The 15477-nt window shown below is 36.3% G+C and overlaps 2 protein-coding genes and 1 non-coding gene across 3 annotated transcripts in view; all 3 read left to right on the forward strand.

Moving 5' to 3' along the window:
• itga9 (integrin, alpha 9) overlaps window positions 1-11502 on the forward strand; it is a 67771-nt gene extending 56269 nt beyond the window's left edge. The window contains exons 24-28 of the mRNA XM_007546224.2: window positions 106-231; window positions 341-460; window positions 543-638; window positions 5992-6111; window positions 9118-11502. Coding sequence (XP_007546286.1) covers window positions 106-231; window positions 341-460; window positions 543-638; window positions 5992-6111; window positions 9118-9216 — 561 coding nt within the window. The 3' untranslated portion in view covers window positions 9217-11502. The remainder of the gene's footprint in view (window positions 1-105; window positions 232-340; window positions 461-542; window positions 639-5991; window positions 6112-9117) is intronic.
• Window positions 11503-12575: 1073 nt separating this feature from the next.
• Window positions 12576-15477, forward strand: part of LOC107835611 (catenin alpha-like) — a 6050-nt gene continuing 3148 nt past the window's right edge. The window contains exons 1-2 of the mRNA XM_016668554.1: window positions 12576-12772; window positions 12843-13026. Coding sequence (XP_016524040.1) covers window positions 12576-12772; window positions 12843-13026 — 381 coding nt within the window. The remainder of the gene's footprint in view (window positions 12773-12842; window positions 13027-15477) is intronic.
• On the forward strand, window positions 15384-15456 carry trnae-uuc (transfer RNA glutamic acid (anticodon UUC)). The gene has a single exon. It is a non-coding gene; the product is annotated as a tRNA-Glu (tRNA).

Raw genomic sequence — 15477 nt, forward strand, 5'->3', positions numbered from 1 at the left:
ACTCACTGTAATTCATTCGCTGAAAATTCATTTTTTTAAACAACTCCAAGAAGTTATAGTATCAAATAATTATAATTTAATTCTTGTGTTATGTAATATGTTTAGGTGTCAGACGGTCGAGGGAACTGCACCCCTCACAGGAACCTGATGCCCTGCACCATCCCCCAGGACAAAGAAAACATCTTCCACTCCATATTCTCCTTCTTCACCAAATCTGGGCGCAAAGTCTTGGTAAATAGGCAACTCAAATTTTTATTTGTATTTATCACACACTTCTCTCACTGCTTATTGTATCCACTTATGTTTTTTTTTTTGTTTGTTTGTTTGTTTTTTTCCCCAGGATTGTGATCGGCCTGGAAGAGCATGTATGGTAATCTCCTGCAGTTTGGGCCCACAGTTAAAAGACGAAGCTTTGAACATAGACTTGAAACTTTTGCTGAACACGGAAATTTTAAAAATAGTAAGATGTGCTTTAATAAGTCAGTACATTTGGCCGAATGTTATTTAAATTAGAAGCATAATGGTGACTTTTATGCCTACAGGATAGTTCCTCTGTGATCCAGTTTGTGACAAGAGGCAGCGTCCAAGTTAATCACAGGGCAATAGAGGTGCCAAACGGGCTGCCAGAAGACATTTCAGTAAGTATTGTGTTCTGCTCACAATATTGTTATATAAGTTCAGTCCATTTACCATTTACCATGTATTAGAGTCATCGGTAAATGAGAGTTGATCAGTGATTCTCAAACTTTTTGGAACAAATACTCCATCTCACTTACTAAATCCTAAAGTTTCCAGGTATGACCATATTGACAAGCATTTTAAAAGTAATACATTAGGACTGGATTTATTTTTTATTCATTGTGTTTTTGCACATAGACAATAGATGTCTGTATCCTTCTGCACAACATGTAGTTTGTTATATTTTTGCTTAAACATTTTAGATCTAAGTTGTAAAAATAAACGAAAAGGTCCCCCGTAGTCTTCAATTTGAGTGGAAAAATTAGAAATTTCTAACAAATCCCAACATGGCTCATGTGTTCAAAACATAGCATTTGCATTAATAAATATTTATTTGCACTTCTAGATGTTTAAATATTCTTAGATCTCTCATACATGTTGGTGTAAAATTAATTTGTTAGATTAAATGTTTTAGTTATCTGGTCACTGAGGCGGCCTTTGGTTTTCTGACCTTTAGCTGGTGCATGGATCAGTTGGGTTTGATTTTATTCACATTTTCTGCCTTCATAACCAGCCAGCAGAAATTGTTCTCGGTTCCCTGACACCCCCTTCAGCTTAAGCTTGGAGTGTTTCTCCTTGCACATCTTTTTAGATTAGTTTTTGTTTGGCTGAGTACGACCAAAGGCAATCCAAGGTCCATTTATTTGTATCCACAGTTTGAGTTACGTTGCGATGAAAACAGTAATCGTCCTTTGATGCGAGTTTGAAAGAGTTGGCCTTTCAAACCTTGTTTGTTCTGGCTGAGAATAGAAGCCAACTACCAAAATTAAAATCAGTAATGATGAGTAGCTGTGCTTTATTACCATAATATATACGGTTAATCAGGTCGTGATTAGGCATTCCTTAAACCACAAAAGAGCTCGAATGTGGATCAGATTAATAAAGAAAAAGAGAACAAGAACCAGATGCTGTACTGCGCTTCGACTTGAATCGACTCCTTCGAGGGTCTTCAGCTGCACACGGGGGCGCCTCCCTCCCCCGTTGCTGTTTGCTGAGTGATTAAATGGCTCAGCAGATTCAATTTGACAATTGCGCCGAGGACCGAGGCGGCTCGCATGGGGATCTCTTGAGAGATTGGTGTGCTGACTGGGTTGCCACTAGGTTGACCCCGAGCAATGATGGTGCTAGGAAAATTCAGACCCGGTATTAATATGTCCATACCACACAGCTCTTTCAGCACTTAGAGTGTGCACTCTGTCCCCTGACCATTGCTCTCATGGCCTTTGGTAAACACTCTTGGTCTCTCCCGTGGGATCGCAGCGAGCCTGAGTACACAGTGGTCTCTGATCCCAGGATGTTCTGAAATCCCTTGTTTTTATCAGCCATGAGATGCTAGCAAACCCTCATACCGTTAGTCTGGCGAATAGTGATTTGCTTTCTTATGCATTCCTTCAGTTTTTGATTTTCTGCTATGCTTGTATGTTTCACCTTCAACAAAGAATAAACACTAAAAGCGTGTTTTGAAATGATTTAATTTATTAAAGGTGACCTATTATGCATCCTTCAACAGGCTAAGATAGGTCTATGTTCTATACAAAACATGTCCTTTACATTTTTTACATAAAATCATTCTTAGGTAATGATATTAGCTGGTTCTGCCTGTTTTGAGGTCCTCTCAGAATGAACTACTTTAAGGCCCCTTGTCACTTAAAATACAAATAAGCTGCTGCTGGCCACGCCCCCCCAACTCAACGTTTACACTCGCATATGAAAATGGCTGCAAACAGATGCGCAATTATACAACCGTACATCTTTGAAAAGCAGAAGTATTACCTCCTGCACAACCATCAATCAATCAATCAATCAATAAAATTTTATTTGTATAGCACATTTCTGCAGCAAGGCATTTCATAGTGCTTCACATAATTAAAATAAAAACAGCATGTGAGAAAGAGAAAGAGATTTAAAAAACATAAAAAGATGAAAACATTAAAATCATCAAAACAGTGAGAAAAAGAAAGACATTTTGAAAAAGATTAAAAAAGATAAAAACATTAAAACCCTCACCCCTTTGAGGACTTCAGTTAAATGTCGTTTAACTGTCATTTAACTGGGGCTCTAACCCTCTTGGACTTTAGTCAAAAACACCGTTTGACAAGGACTCCAACCTCTAGGTTTTTAGTTGAAACGCCATCAACTGGGACTCTAAACCCCGGAGTACTTTAGTTAAACGCCTTTTAACTGGGACATTTTCCAGGGGGCTTTACATCATTAAAACGTAAACAGTGAATACAGCAAGTGGTTTATGGATGGTAAGTCAACAAGAAAAGACTTGTACTTATTCAGCAGCCATTGTACCAATGTCCTGGAGTTCCCCTTGGGTTGCTAGGTGGCTGGCTGACACAACAAAACATTAACCTGTTGCCAAAAAAACATCTGGGTGGTTTGTTTAAGCACTTGGGCTGTTCTTAAAAGCAGCAAAGACCAAAATGGAAGAACACAAACGTGAATTTTGCATAAGGTCCCTTTTAAGGGCTAAATTCAATGCACTGTTCATATTTAGGAATACAGAAGTGAGTTCGGCTGTTGAACTGGGATGTTTAGAGTTGAGACCAATGGCCAGTAGACCAGTTTAATCTCTTCTGTTCACATAAATATCTTGGTATGCGTAACAACAGTTCAATTCCAGGAATCTGGATTCAGTGATTGGAGTGTTAGCGTGGGAAAATATTTAGAAGAAATATTCATCATCACTTTTGCATTTGGTTTTGTCTTGACACACACTTGGCGTCTCTGGCTACTTTTCAGTTCACAGGGAGACTCGTGTTCATCTGTCTCTGAAGTAGCTCTGCTGCCTCTTGTCTAAAGCACATCATGCAGGGCTGTGATGTTTTAGAGAGAGCATTGTTTGGATTTGTTTAAGATATTTTGAAAATATATCCATCTTGGCGGCTTTTCACTACAGGCTTCAATGCCGTGTTAAGCAGCCTTCGCTTTCGTTAATTAATTCACTACAAATTCAACTTTTCTCTTAATAAATCAAGTCATTGGATAGAAACTGATTTCATGTCAAGTGGGTTTGAACATGGTCACTGAAACACATAAATCAGAGAAATGTGATATTTGAATTACAGATTGTAAAAGTATTAAAGTAACAGCTTAAGAAATTATTAAAACAATTTAAATAGTTTCCATGATTGTAGCCACATTTATTATACAGCTAATCTTCCCTCCACTGTTTTTATGTCTCACTTAAATCAGAGAGCACTTTTTTTAGGTAGACCAACTCCGCTGTCAGTGATTTATTATCCAGCAGACAGCGTTCACTGGAGTCATGGGAAACTTGTTCAGATTGCTCCCATTTATGGCACAGCTTAGATATCTTTAATAGCTGCCATATTTTAAAAAAATTAATGATTCTAAACCCAAAGAACCCCCTTACCATCACGTCAAATCAAAAAAGGGAGAGGGTGATGTAATGTTATTAATTGTTCTAACCTAAATGCCTGCTTTCTTCAAGAAATCAAACCTAGTTTTGGAGCTGTTGTCTAAAACACGCTTTATACAGGCCTGTACGTTAGAAAATGAAATGCATTTTGACACACATTAGATTGGGTCTTCTCACATCAATAAACACAAACGGGTTTGATGTGTTTCTGAGTGCGCTTTAGGACAGAAGATAATTTTGCCACTTTGATAATTTTCATCAAAGTTTATGATTGTCTCACAAGTGACTAAATCGCTATTAGCTGAATTTATTAGAAAGTAGTTCACACTACCGTTGAAGTCACTTTGGCAAGTTGAGCTGATTCTCTGGATTCATAAATCCAGAGTAAACAGAGCATAGATGAGGTCATGCTCATGTTTTTTTCCCTTTTGTTCTTAAAGCAAAATCTCTGGGTCAATGCTTTGTTTCATGCAACCACATGCTGTGAAGTGGTTCAATGTTTCCCATGGGACATTTACACTTTACTCTGGTAACAGAAAATGCTTTTCTGTTTTACAATGAGTACGTTAGCAGGAGATGGGATACAGAAAATGAAAAAACACTGAGATGGCAAACAAAAGGGAAGCAGACCTGCTCAAAAGTAACCTGGATTCGCTTAGCAAATTAGTACAATGGCGATAATAGCTTCTATTATCTTCTATAATAGAATCGATAACAGATTCTTCAAACAGCGTTGTTCATGGCTGCAAGCAGTCTTTACTTGTAGAGCCACAAGCAGATGCAGCATGCTGAATAACCACGTTAAATAGAGTATAGAAATTAATTAGAAAGATGTGAAGTGAAGCAGCTCTGGGTGTGCAGCATATGTAATAATAATGGTTGGAAAGGTCTGCTGGTTTATATCTCATTATTCAATTAATGATGGTGTTATTTGATACTGAATTACTAAAAACATTTTAGAGGTGCAGCCATTATGTTATTATGTCGTTGTTGTAACATATATATTTTGCATCTCATGCCAAGAAACATTTGGTATGGAAAACAATAGATGAATTTTACACAAATGATTTGGGGTTATATTGTACAGAAAAAAATCTGTCAACAGGTGTATTTGCAAATACTGAACAAATATTAAAATATGGTATATTTGTGCAGTTTCTATTTATGTTTTAGAGTTTTTCTATTTTGTTGTGGGGTTGGTGAACATAACCTAATAGTGAAAACTGAGAATCCTAAGAAGAAAATCCCCTAACAGGCCAAACACTATTTAATATTTTTATTTATTTACTTATTGCAGAAAAATATTTCACGTAAAGTCCTCGTGGAGTGTTAACCAAGTGCTAACATCAACTATTACTACAAACTAGCATCTGAGATAGATTTACTAAAACTACCACCATCTCAGTTTAGTTAGAATGATAATTCTGCAAAGTAGCACAAAAATGGGTTAAGGAGAGACGTAACTTTAAAAAAAAAATGAGAAAAGATTAAAATAAGGACAATTTTTAGTAACTCAGCACATTATCCTGCCAGTTGTTTCCAACTGGTGCTGCAAACAGCTGGTGTAGCATGAAATCCAAAGGCCTCCTAGTCTCTACTCTCACCAAAAAGTATAGCCTGGAAATTAGTGATTATTAATTAAGTTACACAAATTTTCAAGTCATACTGATTTAGATTGTTATACATCTGCTCTCCGGTCCCAGAGTTACTTGTAGCTCCTCCTGAATTAAGCCGACGTTCTGGACCAGAGCTCTTTTTTTAAAAAAAACAATGTTACTTCATCATCAGCGCGTGACTTCATGTGCATTCTTTTGTGCATGTGTTTTGTATTTGAGTGTGACTCCCTAAATTTTGCTGCGTTTCAGCTGGTGTTCGAGGCTCTCCACAGTCAGGAGCCGAGGGGTTACGTCGTCGGCTGGATCATCGCCATCAGCCTCCTGGTGGGAATCCTCATCTTTCTGCTGCTGGCTGTGCTACTCTGGAAGGTAATCACACACAGAAACAGAGATTTAGATATTTAGATATTTTTCAACATGCAGTGTGCAAAAACTAGTAAATAGTGTGTGTGACAGTCAGAAGCGACGTGTTGTACACTGGTCAGACGTCAACACGGGATCCAGTTGACGAGAGGCAGCTGGAGGTCGGGGAAAGGAGGTGGGGGTCAAAGCTTTCTTTAGGGCTTTGACAACCATGAAAAGGACAAATCACAGACTGGGCAGTAATTCACACCATGCCGCCTGCATGAAAAAACGAATTTAAAAAGGAAATGGCAATTACACTGATACCCAAAGACGCTGTTAGCACAAAACTCCTTTTCTTTTTCACTGCTTCATCTTCCGTTGGGAATACCACAACGAAACTTTGGAATGTCGGTCCAGGGACACATTATCCGACCTATTCCCAAAGTGCTCAGATCTTGCCAAAGCAAACCCTGCTTACAAGTCCGGCGCATGTCCTGTATTGCTTTTATCAGGAAATGCCTGAGAGGAGTGCATCTCTGTATCAATACACGTTAGTCGCCAAATGGAGATAAATGGATGGATGCAGAATTTTGTGTCACTTTTCTGCTTGACCTAGTAATGTTGAATAAAAGCTGCTGTGCAGTATACCTTCCCTAAATAAACAGTACATGTCTAGAAGAGAAATATTTGCTTTGCAGCTGTACATCCCATGGTTTTTATTTAATTCCAATTTATGGATTTTTGTGGATAGCATGGCCGACTCTGGAGTGCAAACTGATTTCCTGTCCCCAAGATATCTGTCTTCCATCTGTTTCTCAGTGGGAGTAGTCTCAGCTTTTGGATGTTTCACTCAAAGATATAATCGATCACCATTCACTTGGGGTCTTACAAGTTTTGCAGTCTAACTTGGTGTTATTTTTGGAATAATGCAGCTGAAACAAGAGGCCGTTGTAGATAAGCGTTCGCTGGTGGTGTTTTTAACGAAACTCAGCTGCTCTGAGTCAGCTGGAGAAGTATTTATACTTTCAGTTTTTTATGTTAAATGTTGGTGAAAAAAACTGCAGATTTTCATAAACAGCAACATGTATGGAGGTTTTCTTCAGAGTTTGTGGGAAGAGCTAAAAGCAGGGCAATCATGGAAGAAAAACTGAGGTCGAGTTTCAATTTCCAGTTGGTTGAAGACCCGAAACTTTCTTGTATAAACTAAATATTTCCTCAACTATAGATTTGATTTGCAGCAAAGTGATAGAAACACAAAAATACACTGCAATAACAAAATCTAAGTATTTTTGTTTAGTTTCTACTGCAAATATCTTAGTTGAAATAAGACAAAACTAAATTACAAGCAACTTTTCAGCAACAGATAAAAGCTTGTTTTGGTCAATAATTCATGAATATTGATTTTTCTTTTAAGTACTAGTTCCACTGTACTTAACAATTAACCAAGACAACAAGACATTCATTTCATATTATAAGTGAAAAAAAAAAACTGCTTGGACCTAGTACTTAAAAAAAGACAACAATATTCAGGAATGATTGACAGAAACAAGCTCCTATATTTTACTATATTTTGTGAGTTATTTTTGTCTTACTTCAAGTGTACTAACAGTGATTCTTGAGAATAGGGACAAAACAGGTCATATGGATAAAGCACAAAATTTAAATAAAATATACACAAAATATAAGTTTTTCAAATATCTGACCAAACTAACCTGGGTCATGTGAGCACAACAATGTATATTTTCCAGGTATTTGCTGAATATTTTTTTATTTTAAGCATTGTAGTTGGTGGATGATGCCTGTAAAAGCCCTTGTCCAGGAGCAGAACTCAATACATTATAATAGTTTTAAAACAATTAAAGAAATACTAAAATTATATATTATTACAATTAAGTATAAGTATTCATACAAATAATTATAAAAGTATCAATAAATTGAATTAAAAATAATTGTTTGATATTTTCCAACTCCGTTGAAATTTGTCTCTAGTTTTTGTCAACACCATCAGAAATGAAAAGAATGTAAAAAAAAAAATCAGGCATTATTAGGGGGCACCAGAACTTCTGAGGACCCCATGACCTCTTCCTTTGCTAAGAGGGCTAGTTAGCTCTGGTTAGCTTATGCTAATCTTTAGTTTTTTCTTCTGTTTTATTCCTAAGTTGCTTGTCACAACCATGATGTTTCAACACCATAACTGACAATTTTCAAAACTTTGATGAAATTTTGTGAAATAATAGCTTAATTTTGGTAAACTGTAAGGATTTCATGGACCTGATGAGCTACAATATGGCCTTTTTTCAGAATAACATCATATAAATTGAGGTAGTTTGGCATTTCGTCAACTCTGTCAGATGTCAACTCCATCAGAGTTTTTGTGACTTTTTCAGTGAAATTGTCAGATCTCACTTAAATGTGCAATTAGTTCATTTTAATATATTTTACATAAATCACATTACTTCACATGTACCAAGTTTTTCATTTTACTCACTAGTTTGTCACCACCTTCAGTTCTGTGTCAACTCCGTCATGCACTGTCAACTCCGTCAGATGGACTTTTTGTTGTTTTTTGTTTTAAATAATATTTATTTTGTTTCTTGAGAAGCATATGTCTGTAAAATGAGTAAAACTATCACTAATAGGGTATTTTAAAAATCATGTTATATTTATTTTTGTCAGATGGTGATGACAAAGTTCTGGGTCAGGTCAATTAAAAATGTAATTTTAAAAAAATGTTGCAACTGGGAGCCTGCACCTTAGCATATTCACATTTCCTAAACATTATTTGTCATATTTGCATACATAAGGCTGAGAAATAATAAAAAGAAAATATGGGAAAATTAAAACCCATTTTGTCCCTATTCTCAAGAATCACTAAGATATAACTAGACCAAAATACTTGGGTCAGATTTTGTTTTTCTGCAGCGTGTGCATCACTTTGTGGCCACCTCTCTAAAAACGAATCCTCCCTCCCCCCCTCTCTTTCTCTTTCTATCTCTTTCTGTTTCTCTCTCTCTCTCACTCTCTTAACAGATGGGTTTCTTCCGTCGACACTACAGAGAGATCATTGAAGCTGAAAAGAACCGGAAGGACAGTGATGAAAGCTGGGACTGGATGGACAAGGACCACTGAGACATTCGACTGGGGCCCAAGCGGAGCCAGTGAGATTAGGCTCAAGACGGATCCAATAGCACTGGGAGCGCAGCCGCCCCGGTGGCACCAGATTCTTCAAAGTCTTTCATATGTGGAAGAGAAGATTATTCTCCATATTTTCTGGAGACTCTCTATTATTTGGGGTGTCGGTGGTGGGGTCCAGGGAAGGGGCTTCTGAGGTGAATATGGGGCTCACAGGAGGATACTTGCTGTGGAAATCGGCTGTTCTGTGATGAGGGAACTCCACACCGGTGGAGCCGAGCTGTGGATGTAGAGAGCATGAATACTGGTGGACAACAAAACCCTCAGGGCTGTGATACATAGCAAATTTATTTTTATACATACACTTTCAAGCCATATAAAAAAAGGAAGGTTATTAATGCCATTAGAAACATTCTGCATCTGCAGTTTTTTTTTGTTTGTTTTTTGTTTTTTTGTTTTCCTAAAAGCACTGATGTTTGAAGAGAATGAATGCATTTTGCTCCAAAGCTTTTAATCTGTAACATATGAGTGGAGTCGTCTGTATTTTCAGCTCATCCCTAAAAGTTTGTTCAGATGCTTTTTAGCGAGTTAGAATATGATCAAAAAGTTTAATTTATTTCAGTATTTAAGTGAAACTGAAACTCCTTTTAATTATTTAGACACAGAGTGACGTATCTGAAGCATTATTGCCTATTTGTTTTCATGATTTGATGTTCAAATTTAATAAATTTTAAGCGTGGCATATCGGAATTGCAGGAGAACAACAAAAATAGGGATTTTTGATCAAGAAATTATACAAAATTGTTAAATTGTCTTCTAGACTGGACAGCTTCTGACAACCTCCAGAAAGAGACTAAGCCACGAAACTGTGAAAGAAAGTTTAATGGAAGAAAAACATGTGGCAAAGAATCATGCACAAATAACAGGAATAATCACAGACTTAAGGGATATTTAATTCAGTGTTACACGATCCCTTATATGACTTCCACTTTTTAATTTAAATTACTGAATTAAATAAACTTCTTCCTGATATTCTAATTAATTGAGATGTGCCTGTATCTCTTTTTTACCTTTCTCTGTGTAATTTTATTTCCACACAAATGACTGCATCCCTTTTAGAATTTTTTTTTTTAATGCCCTTTAAAGACTATGGGAGCATTGTTCAATCTTATGTCATCAAGCACTGAAGAGATATCAGTTATAACTTTATTTCTTTAGTCTATTTTCTTTTATGTGTAAAATACAAAATATTGTTCAATCTTAGCATTCAAATTTCAAGCTTTTTCAGTGTGATCAGCCCTTTGCTCTTATCAGACGTTTTGAATTTTGACATATTTAAAATCGAACCAGGCTGTTTCAAAAGTATGCATCAGATTTTTCAAGTTCATCCCCCTGAAAATTAGTTATCTCATGAAAGACCGTTCGTATAAAACCTCTAGTTTTGCTTTCTTAAAACCCACTCTAGACTGTTTTTTTTTTGTTTTTTGTTTTTTTAATGTTGGGTTTTAGAGTCAAATAGGAAATCTTAGAGTTGTACACTTAGAGTTGTTTACAGGGCTCGACGGCATGAGTAATGTCCTAAAAATAAATGGAACTTGGCTGCACTCAGCCGCTACACAAAAAACAAGCTCTTTGGGGATCATGGGAATAACTCAGTTTAAGATAAAGGGATCAAAAGGATAAATTATCCCACAGGTTGAGAATAAAAACTTTAAATCAAGCTTTAAAATCAGGACGCTTAATGAACCTGTTGCAACTGGCCCCACATTCCCACTTTTAAATGATGAAAAATTAAGAGAAAAATTACTGTACGCTATGTATCAGATTCACAGTAAAAGTGCAATTCTTAAGAGCTCAAATATTTCCTAACCTGCTTAGACTTAAACTTTAAGCCACTTTATAGCTACTAATGGCTGCTTCAGTCTTTTATTGTGCAGAATATTTTGTCACTATTGAATTTCACTGGCATCACAGCAGCGTATACTGTACACTTTCACGTCCTTCCTCTGCACCAAAGTCAAAGATGCTAAACTTCATTTATGAATTCATTTAGGAAACCAACACTTGACTTTTGTTTTGTTCTGTTTGTTTTTGTAAAAGTCTAACTGTGATGATTCAGTGTTGGATGCCTTCGTTAATCACACCAATGTTTGGACTTTTGTTCTGAGTGTACTACTGTCAGTGAGTATCATTTCCATTATAGTGTGCTGTACCTTTGATGTTTAAAGTCATGACTGAGCTGTATATTTATCTGTCGATAAATTTCAGAGTGAAATATCCAAACTCTGTGCTTGTTTACTTTTTTCGGTTGAGTACTTTGTTTTTGCGCCACCTGCTGGGAGCATCACTGCTTTTAAATTGACAAAACGTTGATGAATGAAATCGGCATTTCAGAATATGAAGGGATTTTGTTATAAGTGTCTTCTAGTTCCAGATACAATTGATGTCCAGTCATTATTTTTGGTGTGGTATGTTACAATGTTTTCTTGTTTTATTTTACTTTCTTACAGTTTCTTTTTATGGATCACAATATTTAACCACTCAAAACATTAAAATATATACATTTAAAATTGTGAAATTTAAGTACTTACAAAAATTGAACTTCTTGTTTGCTGAATTCGCCACTGTTTTCCCCCCCCAACATGAAATGTGCAGTGGGCAAAAACATATTTTTCATACTTATCTTTATGTAAATTATCATTTCTATTTTTCTAACCTGACTAAATAGTCAATATAAAAGCAATACTGCAGTAAATTAATTTAAAATGCCATTATTTTATAAAATATTCATGTCCAATTTAAATCTTTTGTCGGATGGGTTTTTATTTTTTTAAATCTATGAATTTACCTTCATAGATTGATATATAACCTACATTAAATTATCCCACTTCCTGTTACTGCTAACATCTCAAGTAGACAGTGGTTTTTGTGCCATTCAAAATATTTGAACCTAAAAATCACTATCACCAAAAATATTTTTAACATCAGTCTTGTTACGCTAGTATCGTAGGAAAAACACTGATTTTTAATCAGACATGTTTATTTAAAGGTTTTTAAACCATAACTTCATTGGTGACATATACAGTATTTTCTAAATGTATACTAGTAAGTTGAGTTTTTCACAGAAATCTTTGAAATAATCGATTATTCAAGAACACCTGTGGAGTTTCTTAAATGCATACAAAATTTATCTTCCATACTTTATCACTTGCTAATGTGTAAAGTTGATAAGGTGACAACAGTTGCTATGAAACACTGAAATCTATCACCTGCTGAATTATTAAAACAGCTCCAGCATTGACCGGAGCTGAAGCACCACAGGCTCATTTTCACCAGTAAGAGCTACTATCAGAGCTATGTCCTCGTTACTGGAGCACAGCTTTGTCAGGACCTTAGCTTTGGAGAGGGTGGTGGCCCCCATTGCAACTCATTTATGTTACCTGGTGCTGCTGTGTGACATTATGGATGATGAGTCCGAGCTGTTCAGCCGGCTGGAGGCAGCGGCTCTGGAGGTAGTTAAAGCCACTGACAACATGGCGGCAGTGGTCTCCAGGTATGTACTGTTTAGTCAGTTGGTTTCTGCAGCTGTGTGATCGGATTAATGCTGACCCTTCAACTTTCAGACTAATTAGTAATACAGAAGATGAAGTTCTGCACATGGAGATGTCGTCGCTGCTGGAGCCGCTCAGTGTGTCCGGGCGCCACGTCCTGCTGGCGGCGCAGAAACTCAGCATCCAGCCTAATCTGCCTGAGCACAGAGAGGAACTCATCACCGCAACTCAGAATGTTTTCCTAGGAGTTCTCAAAGTAAAGCGTTTCATTTTGCGAATTTTGGTGAAGAGATATTTTGAAATGGTCCTTATTTTTTATTTTTATTTTTTTTACATGTCCTATCTGGGCTTTGTTGGAGAGAGACAAGAAAAGAAAGGTGTTGACAGGCATGAAATCACCCTATAGCACATGTGTCAAACTCAAGGCCCGCGGGCCCGCCATGTCATTTTATGTGGCCCGCCCAGCATTTCATAGGCTGATGATTGACTTAAAATAGGTTTTGAGCACGAATTGACTACAAACTACATCTCCCACAATGCATTCCGATTGTTACCAGCCAATATTACGGCTTCTCGCCACTAGAGAGCAGCAGAGTCACCTCAAGCTGCTTATTGACTGAGACATCGGCAGGTCGCGCTAGACTTTTTTTGTTATCCGTTATCTTGACCGACAACATAAAAACAAAACAAACAAAAAAAAAAACAACAACAACAAAAAACTGGTCATGTACTATTTTTATCCGTGAAATTACAATCATATTAACATTTAGCTATTTAGTGGCATTTTATGCGGTTTAGTTAATATTCACCGTGAATCCAGATCCCATCACAGATTAAGCGGATAAATGTATCTAAATTTTTCTCCGTACTGACAAAAACCACTGACTGGCCCCAATAACTTATAATAAATAAAACGACTTCACTTAAATTAGCATCACTTCACCTGCTGGTGTCTGAACGCACTTCCTCCTGGTTCCCATCTGCAGAAAAATCTGCGCTAATTCATCAGTCAGTTGGATCTGTCTGATCCAAACAAATCAACTGAACTCTGTCTGTGAGTGTTTTACCCTGTGCGGTCCGGATTATTTATTTATTTATTTATTTGGCGTGGTTTCGCTTCTCCGAAACGGACAGATGTTATGTCTGCAGCTCCTCCAGAACGCCGCTCTCCTGGGTAACGTGAACCCAGAAGGCTCCATTTGTTAAATCCGCTGGATGAGTTACTTCCAGCGGTTTCTAATTCTTCGCAGCGGCGGAGCCTCGTCCGCAGTGGTTGAGCAGCGGACTGCGCATGTTACAGTCTAATTAACTTCTGCGACGTCATTTATTTCCTCAAGATAAACTGCCGGCTCCTCAAATGGATTAACACAACGTTGATTTCTCTTTAGTTTTCTCTGATCTGTAATGGAGACTTGAATTCAACCAAAGGTTTGAATTGCGCTTCCTAACCATTTTTTATTTGTAAGTATTGATTTTATTTTTTAGCCAAATGTATTGAAGATGTCTGCTAATGACATCTTCAATAATTTTTTTGATCCCAGGCTTACTTTATGGACTGAACAGACCCCATTATTCATTTTCAACTGTAAATTTTAGGAACCATTTTTATTTATAAGTATTGATTTTATTTTTGAACCGCTGATTTTATTTTTGAAACCTTATTTATTTTGAAGTGTTGATTTTATTTTTGAAACCTTATTTATTTTGAAGTGTTGATTTTATTTTTGAACCCTTATTTATTTTGAAGTGCTGATTTTATTTTTGAAACCTTATTTATTTTTGAAGTGTTGATTTTATTTTTGAACCCTTATTTATTTTGAAGTGCTGATTTTATTTTTGAAACCTTATTTATTTTTAAGTGTTGATTTTATTTTTGAACCCTTATTTATTTCTGAAGTGTTGATTTTATTTTTGAACCCTTATTTATTTCTGAAGTGTTGATTTTATTTTTGAAACCTTATTTATTTTGAAGTGTTGATCGTCTGAAAGACCTTACACATGAATTGCCCCATATGGGGTTTGAACCGATGACCTCAGGATTACCAGCATGGTGCTCTAACCTGCTGAGCTAACTCACCTACCTTACAAACTGTTGGGTTTCCATGGATTTAAGAAGAACTTACATGATCTTACCACAATGAGGATTTGATAAAAGTGCTTATATTCTAATGTTTTTCAAAACAACATATATAATATTTTATTTTCCAGAGATTTTTTTATTTTGAAATGTTGATATTATTTTTGAACCATTTTTAATTTTCAAGTGTTGCTTGTATTTCAGAGATATTTTTTATTTTAATGTGTTAATTTTATTTTTGAACCATCTTTTATTTGTAAGTATTGATTTTATTTTTTAGCCATTTAGCCAAGACTCTGTAGAACCATTTGTCTCTGCTAATGACATCTTCAATACAATTTTTTGATCCCAGGCTTAGTTTATGGACTGTAATGTGAAATTAGGCACAATTATAAGTCTGACAGTTTGTTCACCAAGTTACTGTGCTCTCTGAGAGGATCTGTGGTATAAGTATTTGACATTGTTCCATGCCCATCGTTGACATTAGTCTCTAACAACTGTTGGATCATCTACTAGGAACAGTAGAAAGAGCATGAGTTTCTGTAGTGTAGTGGTTATCACATTTGCTTTTCATGCAAAAGATCTCTGGTTCGAAACCAGACAGAAACAGATTTTGCATGTTATATTCAT

This window comes from Poecilia formosa, unplaced genomic scaffold (genome assembly GCF_000485575.1).
Source record: "Poecilia formosa unplaced genomic scaffold, Poecilia_formosa-5.1.2 Scaffold15, whole genome shotgun sequence".
NCBI classification, from domain to species: domain Eukaryota; kingdom Metazoa; phylum Chordata; class Actinopteri; order Cyprinodontiformes; family Poeciliidae; genus Poecilia; species Poecilia formosa.